At 40.2% G+C, this 23,090-nt stretch overlaps 2 protein-coding genes and 1 non-coding gene across 7 annotated transcripts in view; 1 reads left to right on the top strand and 2 right to left on the bottom strand.

The window, feature by feature from the left end:
- Positions 1 to 1,200: 1,200 nt before the first annotated feature.
- GSKIP (GSK3B interacting protein) lies at positions 1,201 to 19,343 on the bottom strand. 2 transcript variants are annotated; one of them, XM_024759137.1, is made up of 4 exons: positions 19,256 to 19,318; positions 18,511 to 18,909; positions 5,315 to 5,583; positions 1,201 to 3,101 (listed from the first exon to the last, which is right to left on the bottom strand). In XM_024759137.1, the coding sequence occupies exons 3-4, from the start codon at positions 5,570 to 5,572 to the stop codon at positions 2,940 to 2,942; spliced, it is 420 nt and encodes a 139-aa protein (XP_024614905.1). In that variant the 5' UTR covers positions 5,573 to 5,583; positions 18,511 to 18,909; positions 19,256 to 19,318; the 3' UTR covers positions 1,201 to 2,939. The 2 variants fall into 2 exon arrangements, with proteins under 2 accessions (XP_024614905.1, XP_024614896.1); XM_024759128.1 differs by lacking the exon at positions 18,511 to 18,909 and having other exon boundaries at positions 19,256 to 19,343.
- On the bottom strand, positions 18,272 to 18,398 carry LOC112410040 (small nucleolar RNA SNORA27). Its single transcript, XR_003005310.1, has one exon. It is a non-coding gene; the product is annotated as a small nucleolar RNA SNORA27 (small nucleolar RNA).
- A 75-nt stretch (positions 19,344 to 19,418) lies between the features above and the next one.
- The window catches only part of ATG2B (autophagy related 2B), a 74,964-nt gene continuing 71,292 nt past the window's right edge, over positions 19,419 to 23,090 (top strand). For all 4 annotated transcript variants that reach the window (XM_024758691.1, XM_024758682.1, XM_024758697.1 and 1 more), the window contains exon 1: positions 19,419 to 20,064. In XM_024758691.1, the coding sequence (XP_024614459.1) occupies positions 19,903 to 20,064 (162 nt within the window). In that variant the 5' untranslated portion in view covers positions 19,419 to 19,902. The remainder of the gene's footprint in view (positions 20,065 to 23,090) is intronic.

The raw sequence follows: 23,090 nt of genomic DNA, 5'->3' as shown, positions 1-23,090 counted from the left end.
CCGCAACCTGTCCAAGTCTCAGCTGGGCATGTCACACACAAAATGAAGGGGTAAAGGGCAGAGTTCTTAAGTCAACGTGGCACATATCAGAATGTTTTCCTACCCTGTTCCCCCGTAACAATCAAACCACACATTTCGTGTTTTTGAACACTGGCGAGAGAATAGTGCAGTGTTGTGATGGGGGAAGGGAATGAATGCTCAGTACCCCAGTAGCTGCTGATTAGCTGTGTGGGATGTGTAATGATTGATTCTGGACCTGGAGGAAAGGTGGGGAGCGTGTCATTGTGGGAAATGAGGGTTGCATTCTCTTCGTAGTCATACTGCCGCTTCAAGGATCCTGGGAGCAGGCACAGCTCAGCACAGATTGGTGCTTTTGCTAGAAAGGGATGTTCTTCAGCTGGTTTGAACACCGTTATCTATTGCATTTCCCTTCTCTAATTAGTATATGAAAGCTAATGTAGAAAATATGAAAAAGAAAATGACTTATTTTACCACCTAGTGATAGCTACTATATTAACACTGTAGGATATTTTATTTCATTTTTCCTTCTGTTACACATAAGATTATTTTTCAAGATGTAGTTTTAAATCCCTTTTTTCCTGTAGTATAATTTTCTCCAATTTTAATGGCTGCATATTTTTCCATCAAGAGGATCTGGCATAACTTAACCACTTTTTAGAGCCTTTTCAATGTTTCATTAGCGAAAATGACATCCTTGTTGTATATCTTCTGCTGAATCATGTCACTATGCTAGATTTCTAGGCTATTACCAGCACAGAAGTTATAAGCTTTGTAAAGGCTTTATTACCACTATTTTCCAGAAAGGTTTCACCAATATATCTTCCAATAGAGTGTAACTATGCCTCTCACTAAGTCTTTATTAATATCATTATATTTAAATAAGAGAAACTATTAAATTATTAGGTAAAATGGCTCAATATAGCTAAGCCTATTTTCCTTTCTTGAATTACTGGTCTGGTCGAACATCCTTCAAGTGATTACCGGACATTTGTATATTTTTCTGAGTTGATCATATTATTTGCCCCTTATTCTCATTTTTTTCTTACTGACTTATAAGAGCTACTTATTTGGAGGTTCTTTCTTTTTCTTTTGGAAGTGAAATCAAGGGTTAATTTATCTGGTTAAATTCTTTTAAAAATCTAGGTAAAATGAAGGTTTTAATATCTAGTGGAGGTTTTGATATGTGTAGTTCTATTAATGTCTTCTCTCTCTGTTGCTCTTTCATAGTAATAAAAAGAGCAAATCACTTCACACCGAAATGGAACAATACAGAATTCAAAAATGGAAACGGAATCTCTCGGAATCAAACATTTATCACAAAATGAACGCTTTCAATTTTTAAACATACAATCACTTTTCTTCATACTTAACTCAAAATTAGTAAACAGAATTTTATTCAAACTTTACAAATATCCTTTACATTTAGCCTGAGATTAAGCATGAGAAAGTTCAACCTGAAGTTAGACTTCGCTACCCAAACACTTCAGCATCTGAAAATAAAGCCGAGGATGAATGTTCATTTATCAAACATAATTTAAGCATTCCAATAAACTCTGACAATGAATAGTGACCCAAACCAAACTTTAACTTGCTCTGGTCTACATGATCTTCAGAGCCTAAAAGTACCTATTATTTCATAATGATTTTAAAAAGTCTTCAAATGACAAATTATGAAGGTGTGTCCAGATGTGGAATTTTAGTTCAACATTTCTATAGTTGCTGCTTTAGACTAGTATTAAAAAAACAACTCCCCAATCCTTATTATTCAACATGTACTTGAAAACATGTAGCAGCATGGTATAGTTTATTTTTATAAATATTAGTACCTGTAATAAAATATAAAATACAGAGTCTCCGTTTTTCAAATATTAAGTCTCTGAATGCTTCATTCATCCTTTGGTTTCAAACCCATACGACGCACACTCATATGACATTGCAGATTTAGCATTCAGACAGAACGCTGTACATCTGTTGGGGAAGGAGGGGTGCTGTGGGAATACCAAAGCGCTACATCATAGAAAGGAAACGTTGAAGCAAAAATACTTTCTGAATATATACTGTACATTATGTAAACAAACATTCATAATAAGAATCAACACAGGCCAAAATATTGTTTTCTAGGAAATCAGAGTCTTTTTTCTTTTAAATCACACACGCTGAAGATGCTTTTTGTTAGGAAAAGAATGGAGCCTGTTCCTATATTTGCTTATGTGCTTAAGTATCTTGGAAACAAGTAGTTGTTGCACTCATTGGCTGACGGTTTGTCCTCTTACTTGGCCGGCTGGTGCAAACAGGAATACATTACTATTTCAGTACCTGTTCTTCACGTAATACTAGCTATGTAATATAGAATTAATTCATCTTTATCAGTCCATATTAATAATATAAATAGATTACATGAAGCAGTGAATTTCAAAATCTGTGCAGGGGAAACTAGTTGATAATTTGTTTCCAATAAGGCTGGTAGCAAAATAATTACTACAAAGTCAGTCCAAGCTAGTAGCAAACCCCTGATTTAGCAAGCTGAATCAAAGTTTGAAGTTAGTTTATTTCCTATATTACTGTGCAAATCTAGAATTTCCTATGTAAGAGAGAGTGCTGGCAGCATCAAAGTCCTGCAATAAGAGAATGAAATACTGATTAGGTTTTCAGAATGCCAGAGATACTATATGAAGAAATCTGAATGTCTTAATGACGGTGTCACAGCAATGGCCTCAGGATTTCCTTAATGAATCACAAACTAAGAAAGACAATTCATTAGTCAATAAAGTTCTCAATCAAAAGCCTAAATGTGAAGCAAAAAATCATAAAGACACAAAATCAAAGATGCATTTTCTACTATGACCACCTGGAAGAATTTCAAGCTTTAGGTCAACATTGTGTACCAGCAGCAGCCTCTCTAACAGGAAAAAACTTAGTCATGACTGTCCATCCCTTTTCAAAGCTTCCAGTCTTTGAAGGAGTGCATTTCCAAATGCTTCCCGGTAGGCAGGGCTAAGTGTATCCAACAAGGAGTAGACTGTTTCATGGTAGGGAGTCTGTAAATGATCATCCACCTGGTCGAAAGCATAACCTACCACCTACAAGAGAAATGCAGTAGTGAATAAATAATCAGATTTCATCTTGGTACAGAAAGCAAAAAAAAAAAACCCTAGTTTTTACATGGGTCATTCTCCGACATTATGTGTTTCTCCATCAATAGTTAGAATACACATATTTTTAATACAACCTGTAATATTTAAGCAATTCATAACATACAGGAACACCACCAGCAAAATGCTCTCGTCATAATTTTTTTCTCAAAATTTAAAAGGTCTGTTTTACCTTTTGATCCTAAAGGAATGTAAAATACAGAAAGAATTTAAAAAGCTATACAAAAATAGTATTTCATTTTCATGGTCTAAAACATCCTTCTATTTATTTTGGGGTTTTTTTGGCTGCACCACACGGCATGTGGGATCTTAGTTCCCTGACCAGGGAATGAACCCGTGCCCCCTGCATTGGAAGCACGAAGTCTTAACCACTGGACCGCCAGGGAAGTCCCCATGCTTCTATTTAATTCCACATATATTGAGGGTCTTTTTATAAAGGTACTATAATAAATAATTATACTTATTATTACTACAGTGTTATTAGTCCATATTGTTATAATTTATGTGATTTGGACTTTGTATAAAGAATTCTAAAATTTATTTGAAGTTTTAATTCTGCCTTATAATTAGTTATCTGAAATGCCACTTTCATTACTAATACATTACTTATCTGCTCAACTCTGAGATAAAAGGGAATGTTATTCTGTGTGCTTCTCTGTGTGTTTTTTCCCCTTAAACACAGCCAAAGCTTTTTTCTTCAACAGGATTATAAGGAGATGCAAGTTTATGCTAGAAACAGAAGCAGAGTTGTTATCGCACCACTTCGGGACCATGCTCTGTCCCAGCACTTTCTACAACATATTACAATTTTGTTTGCCCCTCTCTTACCCCCACTAGACTCTGGTCTACCTGGGGACAGGGATCATGTCTTATTCGCATGGTTTGATTTCTAATTCCTGACACAGGACAGTTACTCAGTAAATGTTAACTGAATCAGACTGAAAAAATAAATATTTGAGTACTTACATGTCAGGTTTTATAACTGATCCAGATCTTTCTGCAAACTTTATTCACATAACCATCCCCCAAATACTTTTCAGTTTTCTTTTCTTTTTAATCTCCAACTTACAGATAAAGAAGTAGGGACTCAGGTTGACTGACTCACCCAAGGTCACTCAAATTCACATGTAAGACTTCTGACTCTCATTAGAACGTTTCCTACCTCACCAGAATTAAACAGTGTCAGACAGAATTAATTTACCTGGGGTCATTTATCTCTACTTTCGATTTGCCTATTTCTATTTAACATCCACTTCTAAAGATTGCAAGTTTTTGGTACAAATTTAGGAAGGGGAGCACAAAGATTAGTTAATTCCGGGACTACTCCCAAAGCCAAGCCTCAGCTGTTGGGGAACTAAGGGTAGTGACGATGCTAGCCTTGCAATCGGCTTCAATGTAAGTGATCCTCTATCAAGGGATACACAGAACACACGATCACATACATCTTAGGTAAATTGAATCTAGTGAAATAAAGAGATGTTCATGTGCTTGTTTAATGTATCACGTGACATTTTTACTTGCTTAAACCCTGTGCTCTACTTTATGATACTGCGTATCTTTGGGAGAACTATCTATAGAAACAGAAAAGTCAGAGATTTTTGACCAAGACAGAAGGTTATTTATTTATTTTGGCTGTGCCGCACGGCCTGCGGGATCTTAATTCCCTGACCAGGGGTTGAACCTGGGCCCTTGGCAGTAAAAGTAAGGAGTTCTAACCACTGGACCTCCAGGGAATTCCCTCAAGTATGTTGTTTCAATAGAAGAGACATTTATAAGAGGTGGGAAAATATTCAACACAATGGCTGCAAAACTCATCCAATGCAGAGAATGCATAATTCTGGTAAACATATTTAGCTAGAGATAAGAAATAAGTTAATCTGGGGGGTGATGGTTACAACAAAATATTCTGCAAATCAAATCTGTTTTTTCTTTTTCAAAAAATCCAATTTTCCCATGTTGGCTGAAAGACTTTAGTATTAATAAAAATTCCTAGGGAAAAAAGCTTTCCTTAAAAAAACTTAGAAGCTACTGAGTGTCAAGTTCTCATCTAACACTCTTTCCCACTCCCTGACTCCCGGCCCTTTTGGATTAAGTGGTAAAGATGTAATTTTTTTTTTTTTCCTGAAGAGAAAATGACTTACCCTGAGCCCGGCTTCAGTGAGCTCCAGGCAGTATCTATTCCTTTCTCTCGTTTCCACATTGATATAGGCCACATCGTCTGCACAGCGCAGGGTTTTTGAGACAAACATGGTGTTAACAGCAAAGAGAACATCATTTACAACTGCTTCAGCTTCCAGTCTCATGTCTTTCATATCTGTTCCTTCAAAGCCATTAAGCTCTGCATCTTCTTCAAATCCTGACACACTGCTCAGCTCCATGGGATTACAGTCTGTTTCCATTCTGCAAAAATCTGGATATAAAACTGGCTTATAGAAAGACACTCCACATACTAATGTTTGATTAAAAGCAGTTATGCCTTACAGCTGCTACTTATTGGAAAACATTAATGAGTTAACAACTTTTAGGGAAAATATTGCCTAAAACCATTTTCAGTAGTTTTGCACAGCAAAATTACCTATAGATTAAAAAAACCCCCCAAAACAAAAAACTCTTGTTCTCCACTTCTCCTCAAAAGGTTAATCCCCATATTGGTACGAATTCAGAATATCAGTTTTTAGCTATTTCAAACAATGCCAATGTAAAACTCCTAGTACCTACTTCTTTCTAAATGTATTATTATTTTTCTAGGACAGATATTTAGAACTGGAATTGCTGCGTCAAAGTATATACTCATTTTAACTTTTAATAGATACTGCTGAGTCACCCTTCAAAAAAGGCTGTACTGATTGATATTCCACCAACAGGATATGAAGGACTGTGCTCTTTTTCACCACACCCTTTCCAACCGTTTTTAACATTGAGAGGCAAAGAATGATGTCTCATTGTTTGAATATGTATACCCTTGATTAAACGACCTTTGGGTTTATAGGATATTTTTAGTTCCAAGATCATACACCTATTAAAAAAAAACAAATAAAAATGAACTAAGTAGTCTGAAATCAAAGTTTAAGTCTTTACCTATAAGGTACACCTTCAATAGTTCCTTTTATGACTTCTCAGTTTGGGGTTTTGCCTAAGAAGCAATCTTCCCCATTCCACGATTACACTTTAAAATGACCTAAATTATCTTTTGAATTCTCATTCTCTCTCTCTATATTTAACTCTTTGATCCGTCTGGAATTTATTCTGTGTAGCTTTATTTTCCAAGTGGATAGCCTATTGTCCCAACACCACTTACTGAATAACTCTTTTTACTATTTACTTGAACTGGCTCACATATTATACTCTGAAAAATACTATTTCTTGTGCTAACTTGACCCAGTATTACTGCCAGTCTGCTATGTAGTTCTTGCTTCTCTTCTGTGACTGGGGGAGCAGTTGAGTATTGTTAAAAATTCTAAATGTATGGATGAGAAAAGTTAATAAATGTGAGATTGCTTTGGAATGTAAAAACAGCTTTTCAGAATAAGATATACTTTCTTTTTACCTGTAGGCTTTAAAAGTAAATTAAGATTTCATTTCTCTGATATGGATTAAGCACCCACTGTCCCAAATGTAGGATGACTGTTCAACTCGTTATGAACATTTATTTGTACTGTTTGTCTATTACCTTACAAATTCCATCCCTTTTTCTAAAGTTACCAACTTGTGCCCTATCTGTGTGATGTTCAAAATCCTTTAAATTAGTGGTCCTCAATTGTGGCCACAAACCCCATCTGAGAAACTGAATCAAAACCTCTGGGAGATTTTTCTGGGTATTTTTTCAGAGTTTCTGGGTGATTCTACTGTACAGCCAATGATCTGAATTATTAGCAAAAATCTTAAGGTGCTAGAGTTCCTATAGCTGCAAGTCATTTGCACATTATAAAAGTCAAAACTATTTGCTAACGGCAACTTATGATAAACTATGTAAAGCTCTTTCAAAAAACTACATAGAAAACTGGTACAAATAATATAATCCTCCAATCCTATTTCAACTAATGATACGCTTTAAGGGTCCTTTATCTTGTCTCCCACAGCACTTTATAGGATTAGTCACTCACTACTAACAATACAAGTTAATTATAAATTTATCAATTATTGCTGGAGGAATTTGTCAGGTAACTGAAATCTAATATTGACTTAGTATATATGAAAGTGAAAATATTTGATTTTCTAAAAATGTCTACCTTCTCTAGAAATAATCATTATATTCCTTAATATTACACTTGGTTTTATGTATAAGAAATGAGACCATTTTATTTTTTTACAAAGTCAGTTCTGAAGATTTTGAAATGTGACTGTCTACCATAAATCTCTTAACATCCTGAATGGCAAACATCTTTATTTTGCTCAAGTAATCAAGTACCTTAACTACAGATGACAGAAATAGTAACTGTTACATGAAAAAGATGTTTATATGAGAAAGCTTTTAAAGAAAGAGCTTAATTCATTGCAACTAGGACCATGGTGATATGATAAGCCAAAATCCAATACTAGAATATAAGAAATCCTCACAGGTCAGTAAAGCAGGTCATCAAACTGTGGGTAGTAGTTAGCACCAAGGGGCACAAAAAGAGAAAGACACCTTTCCTGAGACTGTGAACTTTCAGGAGATTTTTCTCTGAAATGCTTTTGAATGATGCATTAAATAGCAGACACATCCAGAACCTTTGATGATACATAAGAATTGACAGATTTTAGTACTGAAGCATTACACAAGTTAACATTTTAAGCTATCATTACTTTAAGGTATTATTACAATTATCTTTTGTTGGTATGACAAGCTCTTGATTATTTATAAATACCCTTTCCCCTTCCTAACAGCACCCAGATTTTCCAAGAGGAATCTTAATACCTCCCCTTCCCGTATTTTTTTTTTTCTAAGTTTTTGGCTGCACCCCATGGCATGTGAGATCTTAGTTCCCCAACCAGGGACTGAACCCACGCCTCCTGCATTGGAAGGAAGAGTCTTAACCACTGGACTGCCGGGGAAGTCCCCCCTTCCCCTATTGAGTAAAGTAACCAAGCAATTTGCGTGAGATTGACCCCAATCCCAACTGAAGACTGTCCTGAATTTATCAATACACTGAATTCTTCCTAGTCATTTTATTTTTAAAATTTATTTATTTATGTTTTGCTGCGTCAGGTTTTAGTTGCAGCACCCGTGGTCTTCATTGAGGCATGCGGGATCTTTTGTTGCAGCACGGGCTTCTCTCTAGTTGTGGCATGCGGGTTTTCTCTAGTTGTGGCGCACAGGCTCCAGGGCACATGGGCTCTGTAGTTGTGGTATACGGGGTCCAGAGTGCGTGCACTCTGTAGTTTACGGCACACAGGCTCTCTCATTGAGGCATGCGAGCTCAGTAGTTGTGGCGTGCGGGCTTAGTTGCCCCATGGCATGTGAGATCTCAGTTCCCTGACCAAGGATCAAACCCATGTCCCCAGCACTGGAAGGCGGATTCTTTACCGCTGGACCACCAGGAAAGTCCCTTTTCTAGTCACTTTAATGCAGAATAGTTTACAGCACACAGCCCTGGCTGTCCCTGGTAGCCATCCCAAGACGAGGGAAACTCAAGGATGATGCTGACAATGGGAAAACAGAGCCAAGAGATTCACAGAGAAATAAAGCCTGAGCCCTGACAGCTGCCCAACCTTTGCATTTTTCAGTTATTGCAGCCAATAAATTCGTTATTTTTACAGGCAACTGAAAGCATACTGAATTAGGAGTTACCTAAAATAAAAAGCACTCGTCAAATCTCGCTCTTCAACAGCTTTACACAAGAGGTTTAAAAAAAACGGAACCATGATATTTTTGTGTGTCATGTAGAAAGTGCTTAATAAAAGCTTTGTAGACTGAGTATCAACATGTGTATTAGTTTCCTATTGCTGCTTTAACAAATTACCACAAACTTAGTGGCTTAAAATAACATGAATTAATTTTCTTACAATTCTGGACGTGAGAAATCTAAAACCAAGGTGTTAGATGCCATACCCTGGGCCTTGTTTGTGCATTGTTCCCTCTGAAGAATCCACAACTCTCAAGTATTCTCTGCTTATCCATAACTTTTCATCTGTGCTCATTCAAGCCCAATTTTGACTGACCTGTTCCATGAGTCAAGCCCCATAGTAACTTAACAATTATGTCATAAATCATGGAATGCCCAGGGTGTGGCAGGAATTGTAAGGAAACTGGACTAGGTAGTCTACTACAAGGAAAATGCTAAGAGAATAACAGATAGGAATGGCCCAATGTGACAAGGTGCTAATACCTAGACAACAGAATTTGATTTTGGTACAACAGGCTGTTTTAAGCTCTTGAGAATGGGAAGAGCAATGTCTTTATATTTAAAGTAGGTTCCTTGTAGGCAGTATATAGTTTGGTCCTGCTTTTTCATCCAATCTGATAATCTCTACCTTTTAATTGGAGTGTTTAGACCATTTATGTTTAATATGATTACTATGATTATTGATATGATTACTATGATTGACATGGTTACTATCTCGCTGTTTGTTTTCTATTTGTCCCATCTGTACTTTATTCCCTTTTCCTTATTTTTCTGCCTACTTTTGGACTGACCACTTTTTAGGATTCTTTTTTACATCCTTTGGTGGTTTATTGACTCTTTGTTGAACGTTTTTGGTGGTTGCTTTAGAGTTTATAGTATACATCTTTAATTTATCACACCTTCAAGTGTTCTTATACCACTTCATGAATAATATAGGAACCTTACAAGAGTATATTATACACTTTGTGCTATTTTTGTCATACATTTTACTTCTACATATGTTAGAAACTTCATAATACATGTTATTTTTGTTTCATTATTATTGTTTTTAACAGTGTTTTTTTGTTTGTTTTCTGGCTACACGTCATGGCTTGTGGGATCTCAGTTCCCTGACCAGGGATTGAACCCAGGCCACAGCAGTGAAAGCCTGGAATTGTAACCACTAGGCCACCAGGGAATTCCCATTATTTTTGCTTTAAATAGCCAGTTACTTTTCAAAGAGACTTAGGTAGTAAGAAAAATGCATTTTATATTTAACCATACAGTTACTATTTCTGATGCTCCTCATTTCTTTGTGTTGATCTACATCTGCATCTATGATCTGTATAATTTTTCTTCTGCCTGATGATTTCCTTAAACATTTCCTGTAGTGTAGGTCTGCTGTTGATGAATTCTTTCAGCTTTTCTATGTCTGAACAAGTCTTCCTATCACTTTCATTTTTTTTTTTTTATAAACTTATTTTATTTATTTATTTTTGGCTGCACTGGGTCTTTGTTGCTGTGCATAGGCTTTCCCTAGTGGCGGCAAGCAGGGGCTACTCTTCATTGCAGTACACAGGCTTCTCATTGCAGTGGCTTCTCTTGTTGCAGAGCACAGGCTCTAGGTGCATGGGCTTCAGGAGTTGTAGCACGCAGGCTCAGAAGTTGTGGCTCCTGGGGTCTAGAGCGCAGGCTCAGCAGTTGTGGCACACGGGCTTAGCTGCTCCACGGCATGTGGGATCTTCCTGGACCAGGGCTCAAACCTGTGTCCCCTGCATTGGCAGGCAGATTCTTAACCACTGTGCCACCAGGGAAGCCTCACTTTCATTTTTAAAAGATATTTTTGCTGGGTATAGATAGAATCCTAGGCTGACTGTTTTTCTTTCAAGAAAAAAAAGTTTCCTTCAAGAAAAAAATCAAAGATGTTTCTCTACCATCATCTTATTTGCACTGTTTCCCATGAGAAAGGTGATGTCATTGTTATCTTTGTTCCTCTTGGTGTAGTTTTTCTTCATGTTTCTTTTGCTTGGGGTTCATTCAGCCTCTTCCATCTGTGGGTTCATAGATTTTAATAAATTTGGAAAAATTTTGGCCATTATTTCTTCTAACATTTATTCGTCTCTCCTCTCACTGGAGTCCAATTTCATGAATATTAGTCCAAGTGAAGTTGTCCTACCCCTATGCTCATTTTTTCACTCTTTTCCTCTTTGTGTTTCACTTTGAATAGTTTCTATTGCTATTTAAAGTTCTTTTCTAATCTTTTCTTTGCTGTATCTAATCTCTTATACTTGGATTCTTCTTTCAAAAACATATTTTTCATGTCTCTACTTCATTTGCACAATCTTTTCTCTAATTATTTTAAACATATGGAGTAATTATAATAAATGTTTTAATGTCACTGTTATTTCTGGGTTGGTTTCAATTGACAGATTTTTCTAATCGTTATGGGTTGCATACTGCTTCTTTGTATGCCTGATATTTTTTGATTGGATGCCTGACTGTGTGGATTTTACCTTGCATGGTGCTTGATATTTTTATATTCCTATAAATATCATTGAGTATTGCCCTGGGATGTAGTTATCTGGGAGAAGCTTGATCTTCTCAGGTCTTGCTTTTAGGCTTTTTAAGGCAGTATCAAAACTCGTTTAATCTCTGGTTAATTTTTTTCCCAACTACAGAGGCAAAACCTTTCTGAGCACTCTACCGGATGGCCTATGAATTATGAGATTTTTCATTCTGGGTGAGAAGAACTGGAACTATCACTGGTCCTGTCTGAGCTCTGAAAATTCCTCTAATTCTTTTGGGTACTCTCTTCCCCAGCCCTGGGGAGTTTCCTCACAACTATGTGTTGATCAGTATTCAGCTGCAGACTGGAGGGGGATCCTCCGTATTTATCCACGGCTCTAAGAAGCTCTCTACCTTCTAGTACTCTGTCCTAGCTGCCTTGGTCTTCCTGGAATCCTAGCTTCTTATCCGCAATTCAGGTAGACTGCCAGTTCTATCTGGGTTTCTCCTCGCAAGGCTATGCCTAGAAATTCTCTCCAGGCAATAATCTGGGGCAACAGTTTGCATCTTGTCTCTCAGGGATCACTGTCCTTCACTGCCTAATGTCCAACGTCTTAAAACCATTGTTTCATGTATTTTTGCCCACTGTTTTTGTTGTTTCAGGTGGAAGGGTAAATCTGGTCCCTGTTACTCTATCTTAGCCAGGAGTGGAAAGCTTATTAACCAGTTTTCAGCTAATTTTGGAATCTTATTTCATCAGTTTTTCTTTCATTGATTTTGGTCTCTCCTATATTATTTTGAATCAACTTCACCATCTTGTTGGTTCTTTCATTAATGAGTTAAATACATTTTTGACACATGCTTACTATATGTTTGTATAAAACTCACGTTTTTAAGTTAAAAAATTATATTTTGACACTACTTTCAGACTTTTAATCCTTCCAAATTCAGTTTGGACACATCTGTTTCAGGATTCTGTATCTGATCTCAAGGTAGAGTTAATCACTATATCCTCCTTCTTTAGAATTTGTTTTGATACTTCTCTACTTATCACACCTCACTGCAAATGAAGGTCTGTGGTGTCCATATCACCAGCACAGCGTCTGGCATAAAGCAGGTCTTCACTGAATACTTTCTGAGCGAATAAACCAAAGGAAAATTACTAATTTTCTGCTTCTCAAGCTGTAGTACTCAGCTCTGTGACGTGGGGCATACAAAGCTACAGGATAAACATGATAGACACTCCTGGAAAATACACATCACTGCTAGAGTAACAATATTATGAAGTATGATGCAAAATTACGTACAATTTTAAAGCAAATGGCAGCCTCAAGCCATGTCCTCTTTAGGTTATGTTTCCCCACCCCTAGGGTTTCCTTTGCCTCTGACTAAAATATATGAGTGAAAAATAAGTAAGAGAAGGACTGCTTTAACTCAAGGAATTAACTAAAAAAGCTGAAAATTCCAGGCACTGGGTCTGGGGGTATAAAGTTAATAGGCAGAGGTTGGAGCTGGTGGAAGAGTGGAATGTTAGTACTGGGTTGGACCTTCTCTAAGTCTTTATAGCTCTTCCCACTTCGGTTATAATAATGCTCTTTATTAAAAGTTAAGGTAATTATTGATAGCTCTTACTTCTGTTGGTATAATTTGGGGGCTATGTTAGTGTTTTTGGAGGATTCATGAAACTGGTTATCAAGATATTGATTACTAAGTCCTTCATTCTCTATTTCTTAATTTTTTATATTCTAATTTTCTATGGCAGAAAAATGTATTGTTTGTAATAAGACAAAAAACTTTAAAAAATGTGATGTATGAGAAAGTATGAGGTGTAGGAAGCAGACACATTTTTCTTCTTAGAGAAGCCAGACTACTTAGTGTTTTGTTTTTTGGCTGCGTTGGGTCTTCGCTGCTGTGTGCGGGCTTTCTCTAGTTGTGGCGAGCGGGGGCTACTCTTTGTTGCGGTGCGCGGGCTTCTTGTTGCAGTGGCTTCTCTTGTTGTGGAGAATGGGCTCTAGGCACACGGGCTTCAGTAGTTACGGTGCGTGGGCTCAGTAGTTGCGGTGCGTGGGCTCAGTAGTTGCAGCACGTGGGCTCTAGGGTGCAAGGGCTTCAGTAGTTGTGGCACGTGGGCTCAGCAATTGTGGCTCGTGGGCTCTACAGTGCAGGCTCAGTAGTTGTGTTGCAAGGGCTTAGTCGCTCCTCAGTATGTGGAATCCTCCCAGACTAGGGATCGAACCCGTGTTCCCTGCACTGGCAAGCAGATTCTTAACCACCAGGGAAGTCCTAAGACAGTTAAAGTAACTGGCAGCTTCAGTTTCAAATGAAATAAGAGCTTTGAATTTATCTGAATTTCAAACTACTGTTTTGAAAGTAAAGATGAATAAAGTTGATTAATTCGCAACATTTAGAATTCAGGCGAAGCTAAAGCTAGTTTAAACTTTATTTTCTGTAACACATAACATTTAATGTTTTCAATAGCTCTGAGATACTTATTTTGAAATTAAAAATTTTAAATCAGAATCATTTGCAGCATTACAGACACATTTTTCTTCTTAGAGAAGCCAGACTACTTAGTGTTTTTTTATTTATTTATTAATTAATTTTATTTATTTTTGGCTGCATTGGGTCTTCGCTGCTGTGTGCGGGCTTTCTCTAGTTGTGGCGAGCGGGGGCTACTTAATTCAAATAAAAAGGGCTTATCTTTCCATTTGTACACTGATTTATAAAATTACTCTGCACCCCACTTTCAACAAAGACACACACACACAACCTAGTAATAACAAATTCCTGATTAAACAGGAAGGTGATGGTGAAGAAATAGATAATGTTCATTTGAGAAGTCTTTTTTTTTTTTTTTTTAAAGATTTAATTGGCTTTATTAGGCAGTTCATGAATCGGGCAGAATCCCATCTGGCAACTAGAGTGGTACTCCTGGAGAAGTCTTTTAAACTGTAAAAAATAGGCAAGAACACTACAACCCTGTAAACAACCTTTCTTTTGAAACCAGAAATAGTAAATGAGATTCTAAGACTAAAAAATTGAATGCTTAAGAACTAAAACCAAAAAAACTCCAGGAATTAGTTTTTTGTTTCTATATAACCCACTAGGTTATATAGAGGATTTGGTATTATATTTAATATAAGGTACATTCTAACCAACATAAATCAATATCTAAAGAGATATGAAATAGAAACTTCTTTGTTTTCCATTTAAACTCTAAATTGGCTCTCTACCAGACTCTGAGCAATATTCTGTTGCCAGCACCTTCAAAAATTGGAATACCTTATGGTTGCTTTTAGTTATTCTGGTAGATTGCATCACCTTGCAAAAAGTTTCCAAATGATTCCTTATAACATCATCCATAAATTATTTAGGAACCGCTCTTACTTCATCTGTTGGTATAATTTTTGGACTGTGTTAGTGGTCTGGGGAGAATTCATGAAACTAGTTATCAAGATATTGTTCACTGAATTCTTTATTCTCTACTTCTTAATTTAGTAGACTTTGTTTTGTTTCATCACAAATTTACAGCATTAAAGAGCTAGCGAAAGACTAGATTCGTCCTTGATGACAAAAGAACAGGAGTAGAAAGACATACACGACTGTCTGCATGTCTACAGCATGGCAAAAGAACAGAGCCAGAATGATTTCAAGAGCAGTATACAGATGTCAAATTTACATTTTGAAAGGAAGTTCGATTTTTCAGTTGCCATTACAACAGTCAGCTGAGGGTTAGAATGTAGTATCTTAATGATGATTACAGCTGACCCTTGAACAACACAGGTTTGAACTGCACAGGTCCACTTATGCACAGATTGTTTTCAACAGTACATACTACAGTATTACACTATCCACGTTGATTGAATTGGCGGATGTGGAACTGCGTATATACAGGGCTGACTACAAGTTACACGTGGATTTTCAGTTTTGGGGGGTTGGCGTCCTTAACCCCAGCGTTGTTCAAGGGTCAACTGTACTTTTATTTATATCATACATCACAGTCTGGAAAATCCTCTCAACATGAATAAGAAGTGGCCATATGGTGTGATGGTTAAAGGGCTCTTTTGAACAGACTGATCGGGGCTAGAATCTCAGCTCTGCCACTTCCTCTGCGACTTGGGGCAAGATATCTTAATCCCTCTAGTCACACATTCCGCCGCCCTAAAATGAAGCCAACAAGAGCATCTACCTTAAAGGGATCCCAAGAGAACTAAATGAGTGAATATATGGAAAACGCTTAGCATGGTGCTGGACACGCAATAAGCTCAAGAAATATTATCTGTTAATTGTTAAAAATAGAGTATTTAAATATCTTTAAAGAAGAAAGAGTAAACTCTGACCTAAGCCCTTTGACTCCAAGTTCCGTGCTCTTTACAGTACGTGGAGTGGCTGCAGCTGCGGCCTTTCACGGCTCTGAGAAGCATAAGACACAGGAACACTATTATCTTATTCCTGTTACCTCAGGCACAAGTCTTAGAAGGACAAAAACATCTCAGCTTTTTTTTTCTTTCACACGTTAACATGGATTTCTTTCATGGATGATTTTTTGACATGACCCATTCAGCCTCTGGTATATAGCCTCTAACCTGTCATTTCAAATCTTTTCTAGAATTTTTTGGAAGTTGACAATGTTTGGTTGGTAATTACCTTCATCGTCCTCCCTTAATTAATGTTAGCTGTTAACATTTTGTGATAGTACTTTGTCTTTGATAAAACACAAAACACTGTTAGGATGAGTCTGTACTCTATTTGAGCTAGAGGTATAATAATGGCAGATCCCAAACCTTAACAATTTACGCTGAATTTCTCCTACAAAGCATAAAACGTACCCGGCAACACACTTAAGACTGTGAAGGGAGCATGTTTGTTTTTACAAAATCTTCTAATTTTTATTTCCCCTTTCTGATATGTGAAATTTCACACATTCTACGGACAGTCTGAATGTAATTCTATATTCCAAAAGAAATCACTTACTTAACATTTCAACCTGAAAAGAAGTCAACTGTCCTCATTCATCAAAAGTCTGGTTCAAACCTCCCAAGGTCTAGTCTAACTCCCTGCCAGATTGGATCCCAGTTTCATACCACTTTGTTTACACTCTTTTTATGGTAAGCATTATAATTATTCATAAACATGACTTATTATCTTCCAAATATATCCAGAATCCAACTGCTTTTTCCCATCTTCACTTCTATCACTCTAGTCCAAGCCACTGTCATCTCTGCCTGTATTATTGCAATATCTTTCTAACTGGTCTTGCTTTTTCTCCTTTGGTCCTCTCACCTCCACAAAAGTCTATTCTCAACACAGCAGTTAGCATGATCCTGTAAACATTTTGGCCAGATTATGGCACTGCTTTCCTCAAACCCATTCACTGACTGAATAAAAAGGCAAAGTCCTTATAGTGGCCTACAAGGCCCTATATGACCCCTCCCCCCCACAAACCCCCAGCTTCTCCTCTTTCCTTCACTCCCTCGAGGTTCCTTGAACTCGCTAAGCACGCTCTTGCCATGGGCCTTGCGTTGTGCTGTTCCCCCTGCCTAGAAAACTCTTGCAGGTATTCACTTGCCTTGCTCCCCAGCTTTCCCTAAGTCTCTGCTAAAATGTCACCTATTAAACAAGAGAGGCCTTCCTTTATCCCCTATATAAAAGTGGCAAGGGCTTCCCTGGTGGCGCAGTGGTTGAGAGTCCGCCTGCTGATGCAGGGGACATGGGTTTGTGCCCCGGTCCGAGAAGATCCCACATGCCGCGGAGCGGCTGGGCCCGTGAGCCATGGCCGCTGAGCCTGCGCGTCCGGAGCCTGTGCTCCGCAACGGGAGAGGCCGCAACAGTGAGAGGCCCGTGTACCGCAAAAAAAAAAAAAAAAAAAAAAAAAAAGTGGCAAATCTCTCTGCTCTCCATTCCCTTTATATTACTTTATTTTTTTCTACAGCACTTATCACCACATGGCATATGACATGTTTGATTACTGTTTGTTTCCCCTCCCTTCAATAAAATGTAAGCACTCCATGAGGGCAGGGACTTAATCTGGTCACTGCTGTATCCCCAGTACCTAGAACAATCCCTGGCACATAGCAGGCAATCAGTAAATATTTACTGAATAAAGGAGTGACCCCTTCACTATAGAACATAAGCTCCTTGAATTCCTCTTTACCTTTTTCACATCACCAACTGTGGAGACTTTCATTCAAAGGACCCTTAACAAACATTTAAACATGCATGAAGAGCAAGGGAACTGAAGTTACCAAGAATGCTTGGGACAAGTCTACAAAGAATGAGGGGTAGCAACAATCCCAGCACCTACGTACAGTGGAAAGCACCCTGGTTCCAAAATGAAAAGGTGAAAAGGTGGAAAGGGGAACCAGAGCTTTCTCCATCTGCCAACACTTGTGGGCTGTTAGTATTTCTAAGGCACTGGTGAAAGTTATCAGCATACAAACAAAATCTTCTTAACCCGGTCGTCTTAATTCACTATTTTTTTTTCTTTCGACAGTTTCATTTATTAACTAACCATGAACCTTTTTACCCACAGACAGGATAAATCAACAGTGTTGGCAAATTTAAAATCATTTACTAAATCTTACTGAACGGGGCCTGGAGACAAACATCCCCACTTTTAAGCTCTCTACTAATGAGGTGACAGACTCAATTATTTGGTAGAAATACCAAATAATTTAAGCAAAACCGGACGGCTAATAAAATTTACAACTTTAATTAAACTTTCTACACTCCGAATACTAGAACTGCTTAGTGACAAACTCCACAAGACTTTCCAGTAAGCTTATTACAGTTTGTTTCGTCTGACAGGTTACAAGACAAACACCCAGTCTGCTTGAGTTTTAAAAGGGTATTTCCTTTGCTCCCCCGGAATAACCAAGAAAGACAGGAGTCCAACTGGTAAAGCGAAAGTCGGGTTTAATTCACTATTCTTGATTAAACTGGATGTATCGGGACTCCGCTGGTTCCCTACGTATATCGTTTAAGTTTCCTAACAATATTTGGAGATAAGATATTACTAATGTGCTCACAGTTGGCGAAGACTCCGAGAGGTCAGCGGCCGCTTCGAGGGGGCTCGGCTAATGAGCGCCAGGGGCGGGATTCTAACCCAGGACACTTGGCTTCCGGGCCACGGAACAGCGGCACGCAGGCCTTCTCGGGGGTGGACCAAGCTAAGAGCCGGCTCCGCCTCTGCAGGAGTTGCCTCCTAAAAGGCAGAAACACGGCTGCGCAGATTCCCAGAATCGCACAAGTACTTTGCCCAGGTTTCCGCGGGGTCGGAAGGTTCTGGTATCGATCAGAGAGAGCAGTTCTGCCTAGAAAGCTCAAGTGTCTTGGTCGCTGGCGCAGCACACGCAGGATGAATAAAGCGCTTTGGAAACTGCGAGCCTCTAGACAGACAGCGAAGCTGAAGCTCCGGAAAACAATACCTGAATGAGGCGGGCGACGAATAACTTGCTGACTATGGGCACCAGTCAATACGGGGGGTGGGCGTGGGGGGGAGAGGGATGCTCGAGAGGGGCTGCAGCCCTCCCCGTAGAGCCGGCAGCATCCGAGCGCCCGTGTCCGGGGTCGGGGTCTAAGCTGCCTGGGACGGCCCAGGCCGGATCCGCCCCCAACCCCACCCCCTCTCAGCCCGGGCACCGGGCCGCTTCTGCCGTCGCCCCTCACGGCCCGGCCTGCAGAGCCACGTCCGGCTCAGAGGGCCCCCAGCTCGCCCTCGAACCCCCCTCGACCCCTGGCCGGCCTCCCGCCGCCAGCCCCGCGACTGCTCACCTGCGAACGCCCCGCGTCCTCCTCTCATTCCCTCCCCAGGCCTCTGGAAGCGACCTGCTGCACCACCCCATCTCCTCCCCGCCCTCGCCCCGCCCCCTCGGAGCCGGAACTGCCCCCTTCCGGGTCCTTTTCCCCGCCTCCTTCGCCCCCCAGTGTGGCGTCACTTCCGCCTTGCCCGGCCGCGCGCTGGAGTCCGGGTCTCACGGACGCGCAGGTAGCGTCCCGCAGTCGGGAGCGCGCCCCGTGGATGACAACAAATTCGTCGCGCAGCGGCGGTGGAGGTGTCCGCTTCAGCCCCGGCCTCAGGCCTTTCCGTCTCCCCGCGTGATCTCTTGCATCCTCTCTCTGGGCCGACTAGGACCCCCTCGGAAGCCCCCGGACTTGGGGTGACGGGGACTCCTCCGCGCCTTGTCCCCTCCAGGCCTAGCGCGAGCGGCGCGGCACAGGTGATGGGGGTCTCCCTGAGGGATTCCCGGCCCCGAGCGGGCATGGAGGGGCCTCCCCGGGCTTAGGCTTCGCCGCGGCCTGGGCTCGCCGGCCGGGACCTGAGACGCCGCTGCAGCCACAGCAGCGGCCTGGAGCCGGAGTCTGGACCCCCAGGCCGGAGCCGTCCGCAGCCCCTGCCGGCCCAGCTGCCAGCCCTCGTCATGCCTTGGCCGTTTTCGGAGTCCATCAAGAAGAGGGCCTGTCGGTACCTCCTGCAGAGGTACCTGGGCCACTTTCTGCAGGAGAAGCTGAGTCTGGAGCAGCTCAGTCTGGACCTGTACCAGGGCACCGGGTCCCTCGCCCAAGTCCCCTTGGACAAATGGGTAAGAGCTGCCGGCGGCCAGCCGGGAGGGACTCAGTCTTCTCTTTAGCGTGATTCGAACGAGTGTCATCCAAGATTGGTGACGTTCAGTCCCTCCCTGGGGATTGTTTGGCTCCAGGTGGGGCAGTCCTCCGAGAAATGTGTTCAAGTGTCGTGTAATCTGTTTCTAGCAAGTTTGCTCTCCCAAATCACGTGTTCAGAAACTTAACATAGGTAATGGAGTCTACCCTGTGGGAGTCAGCGGAGTCAGTGGTTTGGGCGGGGGTGGGTGTCTGTGAATCTGGCTGAAAGGGGTCCATGGAAGGAGGTGATCAGTGCTGCCCCTTTGGGGAAGGACGGGTCTCGGGGTTCTGTGCAAACAAGTCGTATTTCATGGGATGACACTCTGGAAAGATTAAGGTTGAGGAGGACCTTTGGGGATGTCAGAATGCCTAGGTATTCATTTATTTACTTGGGGTTGGGTACTTGCACACCGCGGCCTCCGTACAGCGTTTGGCATCTGGAAGAAAGTTAGGCGAAGGCCTCCTCTGCCGGTTTGCCTGCTTTTGCTTGATACTGTGTGTAGAAGGCCAGTCGGTGAACGGTAGTGTGGTTCTAATAGTGATGCTTGGTTGTGCCTGTTTGCTTCACGTGACAGATCGTAACAGCGGGTGTTGCAAAAGCGCTGAAGCTGCAGGGTTCAGACATTTAAAAACCTGTTTTCCGCTTGTCATCCAGAGGTTGTGAGTTGACTCGTCTTAACAGGTGCTTCATGTATAGTTGAACCTGCATCTGTATGTTTTCAGTGCATAGTATTTTACTTCATGTGTATTCAGCCTTGAGTTTGGCAAGAATGGAGTGGCTCTCCCACTTCCCCCAACTCATTTGTTCCACTAGAGTTTGCGGCTTACAGTTTGTGTTGGTTGTACCATTTTAAAGTATTACTATTCTGAAAACATTCCAACACGGTCTACATTTAGGAAATCATCAGTATAGGTAACTTTCCTGTGGTAGCTGGGCAAAACAAAAGGAAACATTTTTTTTTCTTGATTTAAGCTGTGTAAAAAGCTTGTGGGGTTTTTTTTGTTTGTTTTTCTTTTATGTAAAAGTATTTTAACAGAGTAGGGACTTCTTTAGCCGTAGAAACCTGAAAAACTCAAATTATGGTGACACCTTACTATGACCCTTAAATTAATTTGTACTGGTGTAAATAAGCATGTAATTTTATCAGCAAGTGGATGACCTAGACTAGGGAGAGTACACAGGATAGTGGGAAAAGCCTTGGCTTGAGTAGCAGAAGGACCTAGTTCCAACCCAGGCTAGCCCATGCTGCCACAGTTAGCCAAGTGACATTGGACATAGTAATTCACCCGAGTTCAGTAAACATTAACGGAGCATCCACTCCATGCTAGGCACTGTGTCAGGGTACTGCATTGCTGTAATTCTACCAAAAGATAAGGATTCTGATGGGTATTTTAAAATTCATTGACCCATAAGTCTATCCTTTGGGTACAGTTATGAATAGACTGTCTTTAAGGAGGATATTTATTAACAGTCTTTTTTGGGTTGAAGGACTTGGCTGCATTATTCTTTTTTAATTATTTATTTATTGAAGTGTAGTTGATTTACAATGTTGTGTGTATGCATTATTCTTTTTTTTTAAATTTATTTATTTATTTTTGGCTGCGTTGGGTCTTTGTTGCTGAGCGCGGGCTTTCTCTAGTTGTGGCAAGCAGGGGCTACTCTTCGTTGTGGTGCGTGAGCTTTTCATTGTGGTGGTTTCTCTTGTTGCAGAGCATGGGCACGCAGCCTCAGTAGTTGTGGCTTGCCGGCTCTAGAGCACAGGTTCAGTAGTTGTGGTGCACATGGGCTTAGTTGCTCCGCGGCATGTGGGATCTTCCCGGACCAGGGATCGAACCCGTGTCCCCTGCATTGGCAGGCGGATTCTTAACCACTGTGCCACCAGGGAAGCCCCTGCATTATTCTTTAATGACTTTTCACATTAACCCTATAAGGTGGGTATTATTTCTATTTTACAGATGGAGTTAAATAATTTGCCTCAAGTCACACAGCTAGCAAGTGGTATAGTGAGAATTCAAGTCTCACTCCTAAGCCTATTATCTCTTTATTAATCACATGGCTTCAAGCCAAGGAAAGAGCAGTTAATGTAACTGAGCATTTGTTTATTTCAGGCACTGTATTAGGCACTGTTATTTACGAGGTTTTATTTAATCTTCATGGGAAATCAGAGGTGGTAATATTTCAGTTTTACAGTTTGACTTCAGGATCATTGGAAAAGTAACTTAAGGTTGGATTTAATCTGAAGGTTATATTTTGTTCTGCTTCTTGAAGGTGAGGGATATGCCCAGCCAAAATGATAATGTCAAATAAAGTATCCAGTAAACATTGGCTGTTGCTGGTTTCTTTATTTCATTATAGTGTGCTGTGTTTGTGACTAAGATAAATCTTGGTGTGACGTTTAGATACAACTATTTAAACTTCTGATTGCAAATTCAATTACCTTTGACATTTGATTTGAAGGACTTTCATGACAGATAAAAAGATACCTCACAAAGATTCATAGATCCAAACGGGAGAATCCTATTATTGACAACATTCCTAATGTTTCAAATCTCAGTCATCAATTATGTGTAGGATTGTGTTGAAATCGCCTGTGAGATTCCCTTCTTCCTTGATCTCAGTCAATTATTCTTGCTAATTAATTGGGACATGTTGCATTTTTATATATATATGTGTATATATATATATATGTATATATATATATATACATATATATATATTTAACTTTAAAACTCCTTTTAAAAAACTGTTTTAAAGGGCTTCCCTGGTGGCGCAGTGGTTGGGAGTCCGCCTGCTGATGCAGGGGACGCAGCTTCGTGCCCCGGTCTGGAAGGATCCCGCATGCCGGGGAGCAGCTGGGCCCGTGGGCCATGGCTGCTGGGCCTGCGCGTCTGGAGCCTATGCTCCGCGGCTGGAGGGGCCACAACAGTGAGAGGCCCGCATAACGCAAAAAAAAAAAAAAAAAAA

Source organism: Neophocaena asiaeorientalis, unplaced genomic scaffold, assembly GCF_003031525.2.
Source record: "Neophocaena asiaeorientalis asiaeorientalis breed wild unplaced genomic scaffold, Neophocaena_asiaeorientalis_V1.1 scaffold476, whole genome shotgun sequence".
Taxonomy (NCBI): Eukaryota; Metazoa; Chordata; class Mammalia; order Artiodactyla; family Phocoenidae; genus Neophocaena; species Neophocaena asiaeorientalis.
The sequence above is the reverse complement of the archived record's forward strand: the minus strand, read 5'-3'. Positions and strand labels throughout refer to the sequence as shown.